The 21,987-nt window shown below is 34.9% G+C and overlaps 4 protein-coding genes across 18 annotated transcripts; 3 read left to right on the top strand and 1 right to left on the bottom strand.

Moving 5' to 3' along the window:
• Window positions 1-39: 39 nt before the first annotated feature.
• LOC123893293 (aspartic proteinase 36-like) lies at window positions 40-3,252 on the top strand. 9 transcript variants are annotated; one of them, XR_006803407.1, is made up of 6 exons: window positions 40-372; window positions 469-643; window positions 821-1,123; window positions 2,113-2,340; window positions 2,813-2,919; window positions 3,021-3,045. XR_006803407.1 is itself a non-coding variant. In XM_045943230.1 (6 exons), the coding sequence occupies exons 1-6, from the start codon at window positions 1,041-1,043 to the stop codon at window positions 3,043-3,045; spliced, it is 642 nt and encodes a 213-aa protein (XP_045799186.1). In that variant the 5' UTR covers window positions 929-1,040; the 3' UTR covers window positions 3,046-3,252. The 9 variants fall into 9 exon arrangements, 4 of the variants coding, with proteins under 4 accessions (XP_045799186.1, XP_045799187.1, XP_045799189.1 ...); XM_045943230.1 differs by lacking the exons at window positions 40-372; window positions 469-643 and adding exons at window positions 1,863-1,979; window positions 2,640-2,721 and having other exon boundaries at window positions 929-1,123; window positions 3,021-3,252; XM_045943231.1 differs by lacking the exons at window positions 40-372; window positions 469-643 and adding exons at window positions 1,863-1,979; window positions 2,548-2,721 and having other exon boundaries at window positions 929-1,123; window positions 2,113-2,230; window positions 3,021-3,252.
• Window positions 3,253-5,229: 1,977 nt separating this feature from the next.
• On the top strand, window positions 5,230-12,639 carry LOC123893289. Of its 6 annotated transcripts, none has more exons than XR_006803405.1 (4): window positions 5,230-5,565; window positions 9,493-11,286; window positions 11,379-11,699; window positions 12,257-12,639. XR_006803405.1 is itself a non-coding variant. In XM_045943224.1 (4 exons), exon 2 carries the CDS (start codon window positions 7,053-7,055, stop codon window positions 8,235-8,237), a length of 1,185 nt encoding a protein of 394 aa, XP_045799180.1. In that variant the 5' UTR covers window positions 5,230-5,565; window positions 5,984-7,052; the 3' UTR covers window positions 8,238-11,286; window positions 11,379-11,699; window positions 12,257-12,639. The 6 variants fall into 6 exon arrangements, 4 of the variants coding, with proteins under 4 accessions (XP_045799180.1, XP_045799181.1, XP_045799179.1 ...); XM_045943224.1 differs by having other exon boundaries at window positions 5,984-11,286; XR_006803404.1 differs by having other exon boundaries at window positions 5,231-5,565; window positions 10,883-11,286.
• A 1,013-nt stretch (window positions 12,640-13,652) lies between these two features.
• Window positions 13,653-15,919, top strand: LOC123893292 (putative F-box/FBD/LRR-repeat protein At5g22670). The gene is made up of 2 exons (XM_045943227.1): window positions 13,653-14,517; window positions 14,966-15,919. The coding sequence occupies exons 1-2, from the start codon at window positions 13,795-13,797 to the stop codon at window positions 15,209-15,211; spliced, it is 969 nt and encodes a 322-aa protein (XP_045799183.1). The 5' UTR covers window positions 13,653-13,794; the 3' UTR covers window positions 15,212-15,919.
• Window positions 15,920-16,099: 180 nt separating this feature from the next.
• Window positions 16,100-19,408, bottom strand: LOC123893288 (G-type lectin S-receptor-like serine/threonine-protein kinase At1g11300). Of its 2 annotated transcripts, none has more exons than XM_045943221.1 (7): window positions 17,941-19,408; window positions 17,741-17,848; window positions 17,487-17,638; window positions 17,201-17,411; window positions 16,786-17,023; window positions 16,555-16,705; window positions 16,100-16,470 (listed from the first exon to the last, which is right to left on the bottom strand). In XM_045943221.1, the coding sequence occupies exons 1-7, from the start codon at window positions 19,316-19,318 to the stop codon at window positions 16,159-16,161; spliced, it is 2,550 nt and encodes an 849-aa protein (XP_045799177.1). In that variant the 5' UTR covers window positions 19,319-19,408; the 3' UTR covers window positions 16,100-16,158. The 2 variants fall into 2 exon arrangements, with proteins under 2 accessions (XP_045799177.1, XP_045799176.1); XM_045943220.1 differs by having other exon boundaries at window positions 17,932-19,402.
• Window positions 19,409-21,987: the final 2,579 nt, after the last annotated feature.

Consider the following 21,987-nt stretch of genomic DNA (forward strand, 5'->3'; position numbering starts at 1 on the left):
AAGGTTTAGGATTGATGAAATGGTTTTTAGTTGGAGATGTTTTCCCTTTTTGAATCAGTTTTAAAGCCCTTGAACTAAACTTTTGTCAAAATGCTTTCTTATATTCTGTTCATTGCTTAATATTGTTAGGTCCCTGAACACTCTTATTCCCTTGATGAAGAGGGTATTTGCAAGCATGCCTTTGAGTTGATTTTTGTGTTTGATGAAGTAATCTCTCTTGGGCACAAGGAAAATGTTACCGTTTCACTAGTTAAGCAATACTGTGAGATGGAAAGTCAGGAAGAGAAGCTGCACAAGCTTGTTATGCAGAGCAAGGTCAATGAAACTAAGGATCTTATGAAGCCGAAAGCAAGTGAGATTGATAAGAGCAAGGTATGATCGGAGGGACTACTGTTTATTACTTTTTTTAATGTTTTAACTTTTAAGTCATTATTGCTCATAATTTAAATTAATACATTTATTGTTCAGATTGAAAAGAATAGAGGTGATAAAGGAGGCTTTGGTCCGTTGACGTCAATGGGATCTGGAAGAATTGAAAATAGCTTCAGTGATTTGAGCATAAGTAGCACTGGAACTGGTTTTGGAAGCGGCTCTGGTTTTGGATTGAATACTGATGCTGACTCTTTTTCTGTCAAGCCTAAAGGTTGGTTCTCATAGATTCTCACAATTCTTCTTGAGTTCTTTTAAATTAAATAGAACGACTTAGAATGGCAATGAAGCATGCAGTATGCAGGCTGTGGTTTATTCTATGCCCAAATTAACATGTTTCTGAATATAAAGTAATCTTTTCATTTATGTATTCTCTTATTCTCTTCATTAGGTCGTCCAACTGCATCTGCTACTGCTCCGTCAAAGGGTCTTGGTATGAAGCTGGGTAAATCTCAAAAGACAAATCAGTTCTTGGAATCATTGAAAGCAGAAGGTGAGGTCATTCTTGTAGATGTTCAGCCAAAACTTGGCCAGTCTCGGACAGCTGCCCCACCACTTACCGATCCTGTGACTTTATCGGTTGAAGAAAAATTAAACGTCACTGAAACGAGATGGTGGAGTTAGTAATTTTGATGTTCAAGGACAATTGTCTCTCCAAATTCTTAACCAAGAAGATGCACATATTCAAGTTCAGGTATTGCATATTCACTATCTCTCAAGCTTTGTGGCCTGTGACAGCTGGTTTGTATAACCAGGAATTTATTTTCAATAATTAGTTATTGACATTCAGAATTATAGTTGTTTCATATAATTGCATCATCATTTGGGAATAAAGTTCATGCCAAACAAACTATTTTCCCCCGGCTTAGATGTTGTCTATAGAGTATATACACTCTTCTCATGGCTCAAGTGAAGTTTAGTTCGTATTAATATGTTGGATGAACAATTATCTATTTTTCTTATTGTTAATGTATACAAATCAGTCTCTATGCAAGTTGCTAGGTTCCAATAAGTCAATAAAGTTTTATCTAGATTGTTTTAGGCATCAATGTTATGCTCAAGACTAGTTATTTTTTGTGTGCTTTAGCCACTCAATCAATCTTCTGACATGCATGACGGGACTGGTACTTATTTTCAATAGAGAAAATATAAATTTTAATTAAAGAATAGAACAATAATATTCAATTACCGAAGCAGCCATGAGCATTTCCTCCTTATGGCAATTCAAGAGGTCCAAGTTCTCTCCCTGTCACTTTCAGTTACACAATCTGTCTCCTCAGTCTCCTCTGTTCCTCCTTTCAGTTACACAATTTGTGAAAGCTGAATATTCTGTTTTCATTGATTCTCAATAGTGATGCTTACATATCATGATATATAGTGGCTAATCCTGCACACATGTAAATGTTATCTGTAACTGCCTATAATCCTTACAGCATAACTTATGGAGATGGAAGTACAACCGCTGGATCCTTTGTGAATGATTCTCTTACATTCAACCAAGTAAATGGTAATCTCCATAATGCAGCAGAAAATAGCAGTGTGGTTTTTGGGTGAGTAGATGCCCGACTCAATGAATGATTGAACATTTTAAACCATCTTCATATCCTAGCCTTCGTTTTATTGTTTCTTTTTCTTGGTAGCAGCCTTAATTTTATGTCTTTTTGAACTTTCACTTGATCACAGGTGCGGCGCTAAACAATCTGGGACATTGGGTTCATCTTCTGATGAAGCCCTTGATGGAATCATTGGTTTTGGACAATCAAATTCTTCTGTGCTTTCACAGCTTGCTGCATCTGGAAAGGTGAAAAGAATATTTTCGCACTGCCTTGATAGTATCAATGGAGGAGGAACATTTTCCATAGGGGAAGTGGTGGAGCCAAAATTTAACACTACTCCATTGGTACCAAATATGTATGTGCAGAATCTTAGTTTTTTATTCCCTTTCTATGTTATCCGTAGCCAGTGTATTCGATTTGTTCCGTTGTTTGACGAATCAGTTTGATATGCATTTGATGATAATACTACTGCCATTTACCCCCAGACATTCCAAATATGTTAGGTTTTCCTGGTTTTCGTCACTTATTTTATCAAGGACTTATATTGACTCTGAAATTTCAGCTCTTTTTTCAAGTATTTGTATGTATGATAGATCTTTTGTTATCTGTTGTCCACTTGAACGGCCAACGAATCACATACACGGCTCAATATAGTCATCCTTTGAATCACATACCGGAGGTGCAGGCTATGAAATGGAGCATAAGACTGAGACCGGGGCGATTTTTCACTGTCCCTGTAAATGTCTTTTTTACTTAAAGTTATTTGCCCCCATCCCCATCGCTTAACATAATATTAAACTCAAGCTAACTGTCAACTTTAATTGTAGGAAGAGTTGAGAGCACCGCAAGAGTCTCAACATGGAGATGCAGTGATGGAAGCATTTGTTAAGGGCCGGAGTGGTTCAGTTCTGGGAAAAGGCTCCATACTAAAAATGTATTTCTTTCCTTGTCGCTTCCTGCATTCTGTTTGTCTGGATTATTGCATTTTTTTAGATCATGTAGTATGAATAACTTGATCATGTATATGTATTGTAGGTGTTCGATGAACCCACGTCATTAACCGAGGAGGAGCTGTATGAATTGCGAAACAGCTGGGCTACTTGTTTTCTTGACCTGTACAATCCCGAGGTAGATTATGATGTTGCCGATGATGAGGCTTAGGAGCTAGGTAGGTTAATTTGTGTGATGTTACAATGGATTCACATTAATTAGGATGTTTTGAATTGTAATGACTTGTATTTTGCTTGAATGTTATAACATTTTGGATTGTTGTATTTTGCTTGAATTGTAAGACTTGGTATTTTATTTGAATTGTAATGACTTGGTTGAATGTAATTGTATTTTGGTTGAATGTTGAATTGTAATGCTATTTTGGTTTTTTTTAATTACAAAATAGGATTTAAAATATATAAAAAAAAACGCAGGATTTTGAAAAGAAAAGAAAATTGAATAAAGTTACTATTTCACATCTGGTGACTTGGTCAGATGTAAAAGGTCCAATTTAATTATAAAAAAAAATTGGTCAGCTGAAACACGAGAACAGAGGTAAAAGGGGATAATTTTACATCTGGCGAATGTCAGATGTAAAAAGCGTAAACTTACTACTTCTTGTACGTCTACCTCTGACTAGGGTCAGATGTAAAATGGGGTTTTGGCCAGATGTAAAAAGTGTTTTCTGTACTAGTGCTTAGTCCACAAACTAAACAAACACCCTTAAAACAGCACAACCCCTACATAAACATACATTACAAACCTTGTTAAAAAAAAACATACATTACAAATGATCAACAAACCATTAATAAAATAAACACGGAGCTTCGTCTTTTTTAGGCAGAAACCATTAATGGAATCTATAATTTCTTCTACGAGATGAAGCTTTGACAAAAAGATGACATTGTTACGAGCCCTCCATTGTTATAAAGTGGCCTTTGTATCAATAGGATGCGATGTGCAAGAGTAATTTACACCTCGCATCCCCATTAAGAAACATATAGCATAATAAAATAACTAGAACAAAAGATTTGACATCGAAGTTAAACTCATAAACTCTTCATCTATTTTCAGCGCCGTCATTTTATCTGGTGAAAGACACACTTCAAGATCTATACTCCCTTCTCCTTCATGTCCAGGATATGATGTTACTTTCCCATCAAATTTGTTAGCATATCCACTTCTAACTGCTAAAGCTTTTCCCATTCCAAATTCATTCCCATACATATTAAACCTCGGTGAACTACCCATCATCACAGTATAAGGATCAAAGAACAGATCCATTCGATACAAAAATGGAGAACTACCTTGTTTGATACTTTTTCTGACAACTTCAATTGAACATACAACAAACTTTTTAAAAAATCATTGAATTTCAATAGTATGAATACATAACTACATTTTTTTGAATTTTTATAAAAATTTGTGGAGTTGATCTACTAAAAAAGATCTTTGAATTCAACGGTTGAATTGAAGAAATATAATGCCGATATCGAGTTATTAAGCGGAGTAAGTCAATGAAAATTTACTCCTAGAGTCAACGGATCCCTCATCATATATATATATATATATATTAAAAAAAGTATTTTGAAATAAATAAATAAAAATCACGGTTCCCGCGGCAGATACCAAAAGAAAAAGAAACGACGTGATCTAAAGATTCAAAAGAGTGTTGAAACAGACCTAACTCCATAAAAGGAAAAGAAACCAATTTTGAAACTCGCAAACACAGAATTCACAACCCCAAGAGAGATTGACTGTAAAATGTGAGAAAGCAACATGGCAGCAAGTCGTTGGTGTGCGGAGGTTCGCTGGAGTATAGCGAATTGACGGCAACAACCGATAGGAACTTGACGGGACGAAGGTATCATGCATTCACGCGATAGTTTCTTGTTGTCTATTATAGTTGAAGACATGGCCCGACCCAAAACATCTCATTGATCCCACATACTATATTCATCGAACGTCAAGTGACTTTCCCAGGTTAAAGTCAGACATACGAATCCATAAACATACATGCAAAATAAATAAATAAATAAAAAAAAAACGAAACTTAAATTTAAGTATCTTTTAAAAAATAGGAAAAAAATACAAAATTAATCAAATATTACTATTTTGTCTAATCTAATAGAAGATATATAATAAATTAATAATAACGTAAAAAAAAATTGTACCAAAAAAAAAAGGATATGTAACCAAAAAATAATAACGTAAAAAAAAAATATATATATATATATATTGGTTCTCTCAAACATGAAGCTATTTGTTAAAAAAAAACACGTTTCCTATTTTTATTAGGAAATTTGTTCTTCCTGCTTCACTTCTCATTGAACCCTAAACACGCGTTTCAATTCTCTTCTCCTACACCGCTAGCTTCACCTGAATCACCTCTCTCGGTTTTTCATCATCATCAAAACTATATCAGTAGTACTGTGTTGCTGAGGTTTTTCACCTCTTCTCCACTGCGTTTCGTTCTTCATTGAACCGTAAATCAATAATGTGTTGCTGAGGTTTTTCATCTTCAAATCGTCCAAACCCAAGGCTAGCTCCTCGATTCAAATCAGTTCCAACAAAGCTCCTTTTCTTAAAGGTATTATCTCTGATTATGGGTTAAACACAGATTCATTCTACTTAGTTTACTTCTTTTATAATCTCAACATCACTATTTATTTCATTCACAAATCCATGCCTATAACTTCGTAGGTAATCGAGTTTTCTTTTAACTCTGAATTGGTTGAATTGAGATTTAGGAGAATTGAATAGAACTCCCACTGAAATTGATATTTTTTTTTTTAATTCTAGTATCTAAAAGTGGCATTTAGAGGTGAATTAGTGTAATAATAATAGCAGTATTTTTTTATTTTTTTTTTTGTAAATTATAATTATGATAAATACAGTGTAAGTGCTTGGTAGAATTTACTTGGCTCAAAATAGAATGTAGTTGAAAAATCGGAACTTGAAATGAAAGAATCAGAGTTTTTGGTGTAAATTGTTGTTGACATGTTTAGGGGGAATGTATAAGTTGTCAAATGTTGACTCATACTGAAGTGAATCGATCGATTTGTTAACTGTTAGCTCAGTGGTAAGAATTTCATCTTGTAACTTAAAGAAACAAACTTTAAATCAGCTCAGGATAGTTTTAATTAATAACAATGTTGTTTAATTAATGATTTGGATTTATTATGTATTTTTGGATAAGTAGAGTTGGTAATACTTAAATATAAATATATTGTGTTCATGTTGTGTGCATGTTTAGTGGGCAAGTAGAAATTTCAAATAGAGAAATAAAACAAATTCTAGAAAAGACAGTTGCTACATCTAGGAAAGATTGGTCTTACAAACTCCCAGAGGCTTTGTGGGCCTATAGGACAGCTTATAAAACCCCGATAGAAACCACACCGTTTAAACTAATTTACGGAAAATCGTGCCATTTACCTGTAGAACTTGAACACAAAGCCTTTTGGGCAATCAAGGCATTAAATATGGACTATAAAGCAGCTGGAGATAAACGTCTTCTCAAATTACACGAACTCGAAGAGCTTAGGTTGAATGCTTATGAAAATGCTCAAATTTATAAAGATAGGACTAAGAAATGGCATGAGAGGCGCATACATAGGAGAGAATTCAAAGAAGGAGAACTCGTGCTCCTCTTTAACTCTAGATTAAGATTATTTCCCGGAAAACTCCGTTCCCGATGGCCAGGACCATTTGAAGTCACTAGAGTTTTCCAAAGTGGCGCAATAGAAATAAAGAGCCAATCTAATGAAACATTCACAGTCAATGGGCAACGTCTAAAACATTACTATTACCCAAGCGATGGAGATTATTATTCTAGCCCTAACTTTGTCGAGCTACCGACGTTGAATGAAGCGCTGCATGGGAGGCAACCCATGATTTTTTTTTTCTTTTTCTTTTCATATATTTTATTATTTATATTTTATTTTTCATATTTTATTATATTTTATATTTTTATAATAAAAAAAACTATAACTGAAATTTGCTTGATCGACACTAACCTATATGACTACTTCTTTCTGAAACAACAGATTTAGATTTAATTTTAATAATAAGAAGAAAATGGCCGACAACATGGTTGTCTCGTTCAGAAGTAACATCCAGAGGAGACGCTTCGAAGCCCTTCGTCAACGTGAAATGACGCTTCACATCGTCCCTGATAGCCACACCATGGTAGCTCTAGGTATCTCCGAAAGTGTCAGGTTCTTGATCCACCAAATAGGCTGGGAGAGTTTTGCCTTTTCCAACCTTCCAATTTACCGTAACCTGACTTTAGAGTTCTTAAGCTCATTCAAGTACGACCCCATCTATGGAAAACACCTCCGTCGCGGCCTGGTTAGTTTTAGACTATTTGGTAATACTTATACTTATAACCACCGTGACATAGCCGAGTTTCTAGGAGTCCCTAGTGGCCTTGATGCCATTACCAGAGTCCAGAATGATAGCTTTATGGAAGGGGAACTTGAACGTTATTGGGGAATTATAACAGGAAACCCTAACGCTGCTCCAAATGAAAGATTCAGTTCTGAAATCCACAACCCAGCGTTTCGGTATTTTCACATGATCATAGCCCATACTTTCTTTGGGAAAGCGATGAACAACACAACAGTATCTCAAGCTGAACTCTTTATGATGTTTTGTGTTTATCAAAACCGTCCGATCAATGCCGCGACGTTCCTCCTCACCAACTTTGTCCGAATTATTGAGGAACCTACTCACCCAATCAGTATTGGCGGCTTTGTCACTTTCCTAGCTAGGGCTATAGGACTTCATACCCCCCTGTCCAAAATTGTTCCTTTGGGGGGAATGCAACCTATGGATCTAAACCTCTGCTTCAACTACCACATGATAGAGAATCTAGGACCTAATGAGTTTCAGTTGCTTATCAACCTCGTGCCAGTTCACCATTTCACCCTGCCCAATAGTGTCAGGATTAGTATTCATGACAAAGATAACTGGCTTTATGATTTAGAAGGCCAAGACGAGTCTGACCCTGAAACTCCTCCACTCTATCATTACACCCTTGGGCCTCCATCCCCTCCTCATCCAGCGGCCTCTTCAACTGTTCCACCGACTCCGGCTGACCATGGTGCTACCATCGCTACTCTGCAAACCGAGATCGCTACTCTTCGCACAGACTTCCATAACTTTATGGATCTCGTCATTGCACAACTCAACCGTTTGACGCAAGACATCCTTAGCTTACGACGACGTTTTCCTCCTGCGGATGCACCTCCAAGTGGCTGATCAAGCATATTTACAAAAAAAAATAAAAATTTATTTTCGCTAGAACTTTGCATCACATGAACATCCGACTTTGCATCACTTTCTAATTACAAATAATTATTTTCGTTCAGCATGAAAATTTATCGTTATATTTATGCCAGTTCTAATATTTTCTCGTTATAAATATATTTTCTCTATTTTTAGTATCCAAATATTTATCGACTTAAACGCAATATTAGCGCATCCTTTCTCAGATTTTTATCATTGCAAATTTATAGCTTAATCTTTAATAACTATGATTATTTATCTAATACTGCCTTGGATTCTTACCTCGTTCAACAACCATAATTTACTTTACTATGTAGACAAATTTATTTTGGTCAAAGAACAATTATTACTATGTTTAGTCCAAACAAGAAAATGCCCAAGCATCTGACTAGAACCTGCAAAGCTGGCCAAGCCAGAGATTCCTTAATGCTTCACGCTATACCTGCTGTACCCAAATTAAAAGTACCCTATTTGCTGGACACCACATCACATGCACCAAAGCATCACATGCATGCACTACATCACACACCACAAGACCACACATCCCAGCACATGGCGAACGCCATGCTCCTTCAAACAACATGTGGCGGTCGCCACACAACCACATGGCCCTCGCCATGCCTTCCCCTCTATATAATTGCATGTTCTTTGATTAATTTAACAAGCCAACATCGAACCTATTCAATTGCACAACACTTTTCACACTTTTCACTAACGCTCCTGCACAACACTTTCTCACTCACAATCCTCAATGTCTTACGAAGTAATTTTTAGGCAAGGGCATCCAGGTGAAAATCAAGCCAAACTCTATAGAAGTTTAAGCCGTAGAGACATACAACCAACAAGATATGCTGATGAGTCTACCTTGATAAAACTAAGATTACTAGATAGTGTCAATTACTTGCTAAATAATTTAGATTTATACTATTTCCTATCCCAAAAAAAATCCTGTTTATCCTCAACTCACATTAGAATTTCTTAGCTCTCTAACTGTTTCTACCATGCCCGAATCTCGAAGTTCTATCGGCACTATTCATTTTCGCATGTTTAATGAAGAGTATAATTAGGAAGAGTATAATTATTCTTCCTAACCCATCAAGAACCGATGTACGCAATTTGCATAATTTTTGTTATATTGTGGACCCTGCCACTTCGCAAGCCCCCACGCACATTCCCGATAATGTTGCTGCTGGTGGGGGCGCCCCACATTCTTCTAACTATTTTGCAGGCAGCTCCTCCTCCTCACGACAAAGTACCATCGACGATGTGCTCTTTGAAATGCATGCCCATCATGCTCGAAATGAGGAGCGTGATGGACTTTTTTATGCTATGCATCAACAACAAGAGGAGATGTCGGAAAGGATGCAATTCATCCAAGCCCGACAAACACAAATTCTTCAAAATCAATACGAGATGTAGGGCTATTACAACAAATGGGAGAGCTCCGAGCAACACCGTCAGCAACAGCTCGACAATGTTATACAAGAGCTCGGTGGTTTGAGGCTGCAGTTCGACAACTTCCAGAATTATCAACAGCCTCCCCCATAATTTTTCAGGTTTTGTGCTCCATTTCTACTCTTGATTCGCAACAGTGAGGACACTGTTGGATTTAAGTTTAGGGGAGCATTTCACTGCTTTTATTTATTTTTCAGTCATTTCAATTTATTTCCCTTTTCGCATAGTAAAAAATTAAATTTATAGTGTTTTCTTTGGTTTTTTCTAAATTTTTCCTTTTCTTGAGCCGATTTAAAATTTTTCTAAAGATTTATTCACTTTGAAAGTATATAGGGTAAGAAAGGACGAGAGGCTAAGTTAAGGACATTAGGTAATTTTACAACAAAATCGGTATTTTTCCAACACCTAGAAGTCTCCCTAGTATAGATATTAATTTGAATAACCATTGTGCCAAAATCTCCTGATTTAAATTTGTGGATTCCTTTAGTAGTTTATTTACCAGTCGTACACCATCTATAAGTCACACATTAAGTAGGTCGGTCGATGAATATAAGCGAATCATTTAAGCAAATAAAAGGTCATACTGTGGTAATACGGTTAAACCTTGTAAATATATATATGTATATTTGAATATTGCTTGTGAAAGTAATACGAAAATTTGCATCATCAAGATAATTTGCGAGTTGAAAAAAAAAAAGATGAATAAAATCGCTAACCGATTTTCTTACTATGTGTGTGACATAGATAAAGGGTCTTAATGTGACTGTCTAGAATGAAAAAGGATAAAACAAAGGAGATGATCTAGATTTTAGTACAACGGCATGATCCGAATTCGGTATGTATAAGAGGGAGAACTTTGTGTGTCATTGAAATACTTTCTTGATTGAATAAGCACCTAATTAATTAGTCTTAGTTGATTTGAATTTCTGACCACGTACGAGTATTTGTGGTATTGCTTTTCTAAGTCTACACGTGTGAATTGCTTAGCATTTTGAATGTTTTCTATATGCAAGCTAAATTGCTTGAGGACAAGCAATGGTTCAAGTTTAGGGGAGTTTGATAATACCGAAAAATGCATTATTTATTTAATAAAATTAGCTTAGTATTTTACTATTTCTTTGCATTTTCGTATTATTATTACTATTATATTTTACGTATTTCAGGAATGTCCGGAAGCTACCAAATAAATTACGCCAATTAAGAATTGGACGATCAGGAAGTAAAAAGGGTGGTGCAGGCAAGCAGATGAAGCAATTGGGCCTAAAAGGCAATGTAGCAGGCCAGCCCACAAGCCATGGCCCTCGCTCAACATATTCTTCTCACCGTAGTAGATCTAGAGTTGGACTACATTTGCTCCCAATAAATGATAAAAGAAATTGGATTCATTTCTAACTTTTGTATATCATGTCAGAACTTCATGCACTTGAACTGGAACTACCAAATACCTATGTATCACAATCTAATCTACATCAAGCTTACCCTGAAGAAAAATCATACTGAGAAGTGGAAGCGGTTGCTAGAAGTGCTGAATCATTGTCCCAAACTTCAAAATCTTACCATTCATGAGGTTTTATTCATGTTTCTGTCTTTTTACCTGAACATATTTTCACCTATTTATATTTATTTTTTTAATAAAAAAAATATGTGTGTTGATGACAGGATTCTGGGCATGGATATGAAATTTTGGATAATTGGATGGATCCAATGATTGTTCCGGAATGCCTTTCAACACAGCTCAGAACATGCTTGCTTAAAGACTATAAAAACACGGAAAGTGAGATTCAATTTGCAAAATATATTTTGCAGAATTCGAAAGTGCTAAACACAATGTCAATTAAGAGTGACACTTCTCTAGATCAAAATGCAAAGTACCAGATGGTAACAAAATTAACTTCGTCCAGAAGGGCCTCAACAACATGCGAACTCTTTTTCTATTGATGATAGTTAGGGCATAGTTGCAACTTGCAATGATTATTAACGGTGAGATTTGATGGTTGAAAAGAGATGAAATCTGTTACATTTTGAAAATAGGAATTTAGTTTTGAGATGCTTGAAAATGTTAAGACCAGGGTGAATATCTTAGTTGCATTAATTCCTTCTTTTTTGTCTATTTTTGCTGATGATTAAATGTATTATTCTGATATATCTGTCATACCCTGTAAAAAAATTAACAGACCAATGAAATCTCTGAAGGTAGCTTCTAATAATCGAGAATCCAATGATGAAAGTAATTCTTTTGACCTGTGTTGTCAAATAACGGCACTATAGTGCAATTTTAGTAAACCGCTATTGTGCCGTGTTATGCAATTTAGTACAAAGTATTGTCAAATAGCGGCTATAATATATAGCACTGTAGCTTAGCATAATTTATACAAACTTATATTTTCTGCTGTCCGCGGTTGACAATACTTCTTTTGACCAGCCCAAATCTGTGAAGGGCAATTCTAAAGTTATCAAAGTGAAGAAACTGGGAAAGTTTGCTTACATATCTATAACCTCTACTGTTAAGTTTTTTTACATGTGTTTCTCTCGTGCAGATTCTGTCATGATGGCCTAGGGAATGATAAGATAGTCTTGTCTTAAATGAAGAGTTAAGATTGAAACCATTTCCTCCAGGAATTGATTCCAAAGTTAAGTTCCTTCCTTTTGTGCTAAGGTTCCTGCTGGAATTGATTTCACTAAAAAAACTCCTCACCAAATAGAATGATAATTGTAAATCACTATGTGCACTAGCTTCCTCTGTTAGTTTTCTGCTTTGTATCCTTGTGTTGCAGCTCAATGAGAAAGAAAAGGAGATTGGTAGCATTACTTTGATTTGCATCATCATGTATATAGGCAAATTATTTTGTCTTAACTACAATGTTATGAAATATACTATTTTTCTTGCTATATATTATATTTTGCTGCATTTGTCCCCAGACAGTTCAATCATAATTTATGCTTCAACATAGTTTAACTGTTATCTCGCTTTCTCTTAAGATGCATGTGAATATTTGTCATCCTATTTTAGGTCCAATTGGCACTTCTTGAAACACAAATATATACACATATAGCGACCACCAATGACCGCTCTGCTACGCTGCTATATTACACTGCTCAGCTATTTCTTGTCTTGTAGTGAATAGTTTTAAACCAAGTCGGTTGTAAACCTACAAGATTACGGTGTTGAAGCTTAGAAATCACTGCTACTTCATTCATGAATTCTTCTAGACCTTGTTCAGATGTTTTAGAAAGTCTGTTAACCGCTATTTCCTAACCATCATGTAGGGCTATATATATAATGACTTATTTCAAATATGATTGAACTTACTATACCTTGTATACTGGACCGAAACCACCCTGCCCAAGTTTGTTGGTCGCAGCAGTTGAAGCTTTACAAAATTAAATAGTAATAACTCTTGGAGTTTAACTTGCGGCAGCTCTCCAATTGTGTTGTTACTTCGGTTTCTTGCTGATTTATATAAAACCTGCAAATTAGCAGGAGGAGGAAGCATGAAGCAATAAAAAGTAGACACCAATAGTTATAGAAAACAAGTTACTTGAATGTATTTAATTTTATCAAAATTCTGATAGTGACTTTGCATGATTTGAATCAAATTTACTAATATGTAGAAATAATGGTCCAGTACACAATGTGCAGGATTCAAATTTCGACTTCTGCACATATATTTTTGGTAATAAATGACTATAACCAATCGTTAGTTGGTCTAGCGATGATTTGCGTTGGAGTTGGTAGGGAGGATCACAGTTTGATCCTCGCAACTGCGATCGGAAGGAGATTAAAACCACTTGATGTCAGAAATGATCCTCGAACCAGATTAGAAGGTTCAGTGGAGTGGATACCGGTGGTGAAAATAAAAATTAAAAATTAAATGACATATTTATTATAAAAAAAAAAAAACTTAAATACAGCTTAATTTGGCTTAAAATACCTAATTGTTAAAAGCAAACTCATTTCCCTTTCCCTCCCTCTGACGGATTCACTCTCAAAAGCCACTCTCACTCACTCATCCCATTTACAGTATCGTGGCAGCACTCTCTCTTTCTCGATTTTGGATTAGGGTTTGAGATTGAGATGTCAAGATCAATTCCAACAGAAGATAGAATTAGCTCACTGCCAGATCCAATTCTGCATCACATTCTTTCATTTCTCCCAACCAAAATTGCTGCAACCACAACCATTCTCTCAAAGAGATGGAATCCACTATGGCTCTCTGTTCCAACTCTCAACTTCGACGACACAACATTCGAAGACTACATCTCCTTTCGCCATTTTGTGTCTACTGTCTTTCTCTCAAGAGACATCAATTTACCCATCCAATCCTTCCACCTCAAATGTGCAAAACAGCACTCCGACGAACACGACATTAATCGATTTATTTATGCCGCTATGCAACGAGGAGGAATCGAGAACCTCCATCTCAACATGTTTGGTAGACTTTCCTTAAAAGTTAAATTACTTACTACCATTTTCAGTTGTAAGACACTTGTTGTTCTTCATTTGAGAAAGGTAAATTTGAAAGATCTTTCGAATGTGACTGTGGATTTACCTCGCCTCAAAACTCTCCATTTGACTCGTGTACTTTTTGAACGCTTTGAATATCTTCCAAAGCTTCTATCAAGATGTCCCATTCTTGAGGAATTGCATATAAAACATGTTCCACAGAGATTTGTTTTCCAGGAAAACTCTCAATGCTTACCGAATTTGATTAGAGCAAACTTTTCTTGTCCGAATGATCTATTTTCGAATGTTCTATTTACTTTGTGTTGCAGGGCAGAGGTTCTGCGTGTAGAAATGGTAAGAATATTATCATTATCAAATTTAATTAACTTATATTATATAGACTTTGACTTAGAGTTTGCTCTTTAGTAAGATTTTTCAACCGGTAAGCCTACTTAGAGTTTGCTCTTTAAGCGGACCAGTGCTGAAAACAAAAAGAAAATTAAAAATAATTGATTTTGCCAACATAATTGATTCTAACTTTAAGTTAGAGTTTGTAGATTTTGAGTCTAAATGTGATTTTTAGACTGAAATGTAATGTTAAACTAACTTTGTGACATTAATTAATATATACAAACATAAATCACCTTAACCTTCAACTGAATTCTAGTGAGAATCAATTTTACAGAATCAAATCACGTATGACTTGGGTTGATTTCTAACTTTACATTAATACCCCCTTACTAAGACTAATCATCCTGAACTGGAACTTGGGTTGATTTCTAACTTTTGTACATCATGTCAGGAATTGTTTTACTTCGAGTGGAACTGGCAATTTCCTATGTATCTCAATCTAACCTATATCAAGCTTATCCTGAAGAATAAACATCCTGAGAAGTGGAAGTGGTTGCTAGAAGTGCTGAATTGTTGTCCTAAGCTTCAAAATCTTACCATTCATGAGGTTTTTAGTAAACCGCTATTGTGCCGCCGTATGAAATTTAGTACAAAGTATTGTCAAATAGCTGCTATAATATATAGCACTGTAGCATAATTGATACAAACTTATATTTTCTGCTGTCCGCGGTTGACAATACTTCTTTTGACCAGCCCAAATCTGTGAAGGGCAATTCAAAACTTATCAAAGTGAAGAAAGAAACTGGGAAAGTTTGCTTACATATCTTATCCTCTACTGTTAAGTTTTTTTACACGTGTTTCTTTCGTGTAGGTTCTGTCATGATGGCTTAGGGAATGATAAGGTAGTCTTGTCTTAAATGAAGAGTTAAGATTGAAACCATTTTCTCCAGGAATTGATTCCAAAGTTAATGTTCCTTACTTTTGTGCTAAGGTTCCTGCTGGAATTGATTTCACTAAAAAAACTCCTCACCAAATAGAGTGGTAATTATAAATGACTATGTGCACTAGCTTCCTCTGTAAGTTTCCTGCTTTGTATCCTTGTGCTGCAGCTCAATGAGAAAGAAAAGGAGATTGGTAGCTTTACTTTGATTTGCATCATCATGTATTATACTAAATATAAATTATTTTGTCTTAAACTACTATGTTATGAAATATACTATTTTTCTTGCTATATTTTGCTACATTTGTTGCTATATTCCCCAGTTCAGTCATAATTTATGCTTCAACATAGTTTAACTGTTATATCCCTTTCTCTTAAGATGCATGTGAATATTTGTCATCCTATTTTAGGTCCAATAGGCATTTCTTGAAACACAAATATATACACATATATAGCGACCAGCAGTGACCGATTTGCTAGACTGCTATACTAAACTGCTCAGGTATTTGTTGTTTTGTAGCGAATAGTTTTGAACCAAGTCGGTTGTAAACTATGATAGAAAAGTTTTAAACCACCATTTCTGTATAAAACGAAATTTCCAGAATAGTATATACACAAAAATTACCAGACAGAATGCTAGGTGTGTAATGAAATAACATAATCTTAATTTCCTCAAAAGACAATAATATAGTGTTCTTAGTTGTCTATCTTCCCTGGAGGTCTGAAATACTGACTAAGTTGATAGAATGCAAGCCATCATTGTTCTCGTCAGACGACAATGAGCTTAGCATATTCTGTCTCAGTATGAATGCAGGTTTCTTTGGAGGAGGAAGATCTAAAATCTCACTATTAAGCATTGAAGTTACAGCAGCCATAGTTGGTCTGTCTATGGAAAATTCCTGTACACACAGAAGTCCTATGTGTATGGACCTAAACATATATTTATAATGGATAGGATCATATATTTCTGGATCTATGAGAGATAAAATATTGTCTTCTGTCCATTGTATCCACACCTATATTGAGAAAATAAAAACCAAAAATTTAAGAAAACTGTAGAACATCAAAGATTGAGTTAGATAGGAGTTTAAGAGACTTACAAATCCTAAAAGGGTTAGAGAATTCTCGCAATCATAAAATTTTGAATTTCGTCGTCCGCTTATTATCTCAAGAAGCAAAACTCCAAAGCTAAACACATCAGATTTATCGGAAAACAGTCCTTGCATTGCGTATTCTGGAGACATATAGCCACTGCATTGAAATGTAAGACAATTGAATATCCAAGTATGCCACTATAATCTAGAACCAAGAAGGTATATTGGTGTACTTACTAAGTTCCGACAACTCTTCTAGTATTTTCTTGATCTTCATTACCTCCAAAGATTCTGGCCATACCAAAGTCTGATATTTTTGGATTAAGCTCATTATCTAGTAAGATATTACTTGGCTTCAAATCTCTATGTATAATTTTTAGCCTGGAATCTCTGTGAAGATACAACAATCCTCGAGCTATTCCTTCTATTATGCTAAAGCGTTTACTCCAATCAAGAATTTTACTTTTTGATGTATCTAATAAATCAAAAGGTAAACCTTTGTTACTTTAATTTGAAGTAGTATAAATACAAGATAAATTGTGTCATCTAAAACTCGACCTAAGATTAGCCTCCTCGCTTGAAAAACATAACTAGTATGTTCCAAGACATCACTAGATATGGGACAAACAGTAAAAGAGTGTCAAAAACTAACCAAAGAGAAACACATCCAAACTTTTGTTTGGCATGTACTCATATATCAACATTTTTTCCTCTCCTTCAACGCAGCAGCCAAGAAGTCTTACAAGATTTCGGTGTTGAAGTTTAGAAATCACCGCTACTTCATTCATGAATTCTGCCTGACCTTGTCCGGATGACTTAGAAAGTCTTTTAACCGCTATTTCCTGACCATCATGCATTGTCCCCTGAAAAATAAATGGAGATATAGGTAATGTATATATTGATCTCAGATATCATTGAATTTACTGCATTTAATGTACCTTGTATACTGGTCCAAAACCACCCTGCCCAAGTTTGTTGGATGAGTGAAAGTTGTTGGTCGCAGTTGCAAGCTTACCTAAATCTAATAGTAATAGTTCTTGGAGTTTAACTTGTGACAGTTCTCCAATTGCGCTTCCACTTCGGTTTCTTGCTGAAATATTTGAAATTCGCGAATTAGAAAACAGAAAACAATAAATAAATGGGCACTGATAGTATAATTTGAATCCATTATGATGGTATATTGATATATTACCGTGCTTGTTAGATATCCTTCTCCACATGATATATGCACAAGCAAGAACCAAGACAGTTCCGGCTATCACTGTTATAATAATGATGACCGTAATGTTTCTCTCTTTATCTGCATTTAATGAAAGTTGAAAGTTTAAGTTCAAAACCCTGACAAGTGAAATCAATTTATTGATCAAATAACAGCTAGCATACAATGTTTACCAAGTTCCGTGTGTGCTACGCGAATATATAAGTAAAGTCCGCCATTTGAAAATTGTTGTATGTCAACTAGATTTCCAGACCAAGACATACAACCAATGTCAGCATCATATGAATATGCAACACAAGAACAATTCTCCAAACACTGGTTTCTGCATGTATCTGATGAAAGTGTTAGAGATGACCCATCTGCAAAATCAGGAACTTTTACCATCTGCAGTTTTAAAAAACCATCAGCTTTTTTGTCAGCACTTGTGTTTTGGTTTCTTTCTCTTTCACACTGCTGCAGAGGTGTCCTCCTAACACACCCAGTCCAATTCTGTCTATTCCATTCCTCTTTGTTCTTTGGCTCAAACCCTTTCAAACAGCTACATATTGGTGAATTCTGTGAATTACAGCTTGCAAAAGTTCCACATACACCATAAATATCACATTCTGTTTCATGAATATTCGATGTTTGTTTCCATTCTTTCTTCTTTTCATCCCACCATTTCTCTTCACAATTTCCTTCTGAAGTCAGATTATAGATTATGAGACCAACTGTATCCGTCGTTATTTCAAAGAACAAAACATTTCCTTCTCCATCATCTATAACACGTATACCACTGAGATAATGAGTTTTCATATTAGGAACCCCTGTAAAAATCTTACCATTCCAAGGACCGGTGCGCCAATATGGCCGAGTTTCATTCCAAATGAAAACTTCAGGTATAAGAAGTCTTTCAACACTTAAAGTGAAGCTTCCAATAGATGGATCAAATGGTGTTTTCCATGATGTGAGTTTTACTTTCTCACCTGTTATTTTGTTGCCTGTAAGTTTCATGTTTGGTAACATTACATTTGAAGGATGTTCGAAACTCTCCCATATAGTTTTTCCTGTTGTGCCTTCAACTAGAACAAGGTTGCCTGAATCCAAAAGTATGGAACTTGAATTGGTTGCGATATTTGGCACATCTGATGTCCAAATCACCTCTTTCTTTCCATTGAGTACCACAAGATCATTACCATCATCAGATATTTTAACAACACCAGAAGAATCTTTGAGAGGTTGGTCTCTGTTAAGCACCGATACAACTGTGAACTGTGGCTGCCACCAAATTCCAACATAGCGATTCGTCGAATTTTCAGGGCTGAAGAAGCCTAAAGTGAAGTTACCACTCTTGGAGCTTAGAGTTTCAGGGTCCTTGATAAACTGAGTTGATGTAATAGTGTCTATGGCAACACTGACATCTATAAAATCAAAACATAGCATGCTCAAAATGAAGAACAGAAACATATTTGTGTAGTTGTTGAAATCTATTTTTAGATGATTCCTTCTTTTCATGATAAATGGTGAATCCATTAGTATTGTTAATTGACTGGTTTTTACTTCTGTAGCCATGCTAAATTGCTAATAGTCAATAACACTGACTCTATGGCCATGATATTAGTCAATAAGACGTGTTGATGTGTGACATTGCAAGTGCGTATTTTTATGTTATTTAAAATTGACTTTCATATTTATTGTTATTTTTAAAATAATAACCAATACTACATCCGTTCCTAAATAATTGTAGGATCTTTTTAGGGTAAATGATAAATAAGCAAATTTTAGTGGTCCAGCCAAAATATCCTTTGTTTTGTGCTTCCAAGCTGGCGGACCAACTGAATATAAGGTCTGCTGGAGTTGCTCTAAGTATTGTCTAATAGTGGCTATAGTAGCAGCATAGCACGGTAGCGTAGCATAATTTATACAAACCACCATTTTCTGCTGCTGTATCAGATTTTTGTTACATTTTTTCTGTCGTTTTGTCTCGTACTCATTTTTTGTTTGCTCTTGTGCACTTCATTCAAGGATTTAATTCGTGAATAAAGCAAAAGATGATTTGTTCATTAATGCGAGAATTAATGTATCTTCAAATTGATTATCATTTCAATTGATTTCTAACATAAGTTATAGCTTATAAGCTATAAGCTCAATATTTGGCCTTACCAATCAAAGGCTAAATCTATCTTTCTAACTTCCAAACAAAACCAAATCCAATGCTTAGTTTCTTATTTGGCAATGTTGTGACCCTCTTGTCCTGTCTTGGATAAATGTTACTCCGACTCCTGCACATATAGTACGATGTATCTGTCAATCGTTGGTACTCCTTAGACCATGTGCAATGAGAGTTGAATGGGGTGTTGAGAGTGTTGAATGATTGGATGAGGTATGTTGAAAATGATGTGGAGGAGGGAAGAGTTGAAAGTTTTCAATTGTGTTGAACACTAACGGAGGGGACATGTGCTGCTTCATTTGGCCAAACAGGCGCGTGCGTTACACGCGCCGACAGGGAGAGTGAGTTGCTGCAAAACTCGGAGAGAGAAGAAGAGACAGGACACATGTGATGCGCTGATTGGCTGTCCAGATTTTTATCCCATTAATATTTTGAACTCAATTATTTCATTGCAAATCAATTTTTTATTGTTTTTATTTTTTTACCAAAATTCATGATTTTTTTTGTCTATAAATAAAGACTTGGTTCATTTGATTTAGACACAGAAAAAAAAACGGACTTTTTCACTATAATAATCTTATTATTATTATCTTCCTATTAGTGTTAATCTTGAAGTATTAGTCTTTTTTAAGTGAAATGGATCCCAATAATCACTTCAACAACACCCAAATTTTTTCTAATCATCCCAACAATTTTGTTTTTATTAAAAAAAATAAATTGTTAAGTGTTTATTATTTTAATTTAATTTTAATCGATAATTATAATTTTATGTAATCATAAAAATATAAATATAAATTTAAATAAGAATATGAAATAAAAAAATGGTGGGATAGAGAAAATGGTGAGGTAGAGTGTTGAATGAAAAAACTATTGGAGAGGATAAAAATTGAATGTGTGTTAAATGATTAGGTGGAAGAAAAATAAAATATGTGGAGTGTTGGGAAATGAAAAAATGGTGTTGAATGTTTGTGACCATTGTATTTGATGTATCTGCACATATAAGTATAACTGTCTTTCTCGCAAAAAAAACTGTCTTTCTCGCAAGAGATATCACTTTACCCATTTGATCCTTCCACCTCAAATGTTTAAAACATCAATCCGACGCTAGCGACATTAATCGATTTGTTTCTGCCGCTATGCAACGAGGAGGAATCGAGAACCTTGATCTCAACATGTTTAGTAGGCTTTCCTTAAAAGCCAAATTACTTGCTACCATTTTCAGTTGTAAGACACTTGTGTCGTTCTTCTATCGATAGCAGTGGCGCCTCCGAGTTTTAGGAGACTCTGTGCAAAATATAAAAATTGCCCTTAATAAAAAAATATAATTTTAAAAAAATTTGTTGATTTAAATTGCATATAATATAAAAAAAATAAAATTATTCCTATAAACATATAAATTATCAATATTAAATCAATTGCATTAAATTAAATGGAACAAGAAATACAAAATAATTATCTTTGTATATAACGTCAAAAAGGAACATCCTAATCTAAGATCAAATTGTATGCAAAGATTAAAATGGACTAAAACTATATTTACGATTATAGATAGCTAATCTATTGATACATATGATATTTTATGAACATTAACAATATATAACTATTATTTTAGGGCCTAAAAATTAATCTATTAATATACATTTGATATTTTATAGGTATAAATAACATATAAGTAATATTATATGTCCTCAAAATTTTGAGTTGAGGCCCGATGCCATCGCACACCTCGCACATGTGTGTGAGACGCCTCTGGCAGGGGTAAGAGTGAATGATGTGATTCTTGATTTACCTCGCATCAAAACTCTCCATTTGTCAAGTGTATCTTTCAAAAGTGTTGAATATCTTACAAATTTTCTATCAAGATGTCTCATTCTAGAGGAATTGCATCTAAAATGTTTAAGAATTGATAGAGCTGAGGAACTTGTTTTACAGGAAAACTTTCAATGCTTGCCGAATTTGATCAGAGCAAACATTACTAATGGCTTGTATTTTAGAGTCGGTTTGGATGTTCTTCTATTTACTTTGTGTTGCAAGGCAGAGGTTCTCCATGCACAACTGGTAACAATATTAT

The sequence above is a fragment of the Trifolium pratense genome, linkage group LG6 (genome assembly GCF_020283565.1).
Source record: "Trifolium pratense cultivar HEN17-A07 linkage group LG6, ARS_RC_1.1, whole genome shotgun sequence".
Lineage (NCBI taxonomy): Eukaryota > Viridiplantae > Streptophyta > Magnoliopsida > Fabales > Fabaceae > Trifolium > Trifolium pratense.

Coding starts and splice junctions, on each gene's coding strand:
- LOC123893289 (XM_045943224.1), top strand. CDS start 7,053: ATGGCCGACAACATGGTTGTCTCGTTCAGAAGTAACATCCAGAGGAGA.
- LOC123893288 (XM_045943220.1), bottom strand. CDS start 19,318: ATGGCTACAGAAGTAAAAACCAGTCAATTAACAATACTAATGGATTCA. Junction 17,849..17,931: donor CACGGAACTTGGTAAACATT/GTATGCTAGCTG, acceptor CATTAAATGCAG/ATAAAGAGAGAAACATTACG. Junction 16,706..16,785: donor AGAAGAGTTGTCGGAACTTA/GTAAGTACACCA, acceptor ATTTCAATGCAG/TGGCTATATGTCTCCAGAAT.
- LOC123893292 (XM_045943227.1), top strand. CDS start 13,795: ATGTCAAGATCAATTCCAACAGAAGATAGAATTAGCTCACTGCCAGAT. Junction 14,518..14,965: donor AGGTTCTGCGTGTAGAAATG/GTAAGAATATTA, acceptor ACATCATGTCAG/GAATTGTTTTACTTCGAGTG.
- LOC123893293 (XM_045943230.1), top strand. CDS start 1,041: ATGGTGGAGTTAGTAATTTTGATGTTCAAGGACAATTGTCTCTCCAAA. Junction 2,341..2,639: donor ACTCCATTGGTACCAAATAT/GTATGTGCAGAA, acceptor GGCTCAATATAG/TCATCCTTTGAATCACATAC. Junction 2,920..3,020: donor AAAGGCTCCATACTAAAAAT/GTATTTCTTTCC, acceptor TATGTATTGTAG/GTGTTCGATGAACCCACGTC.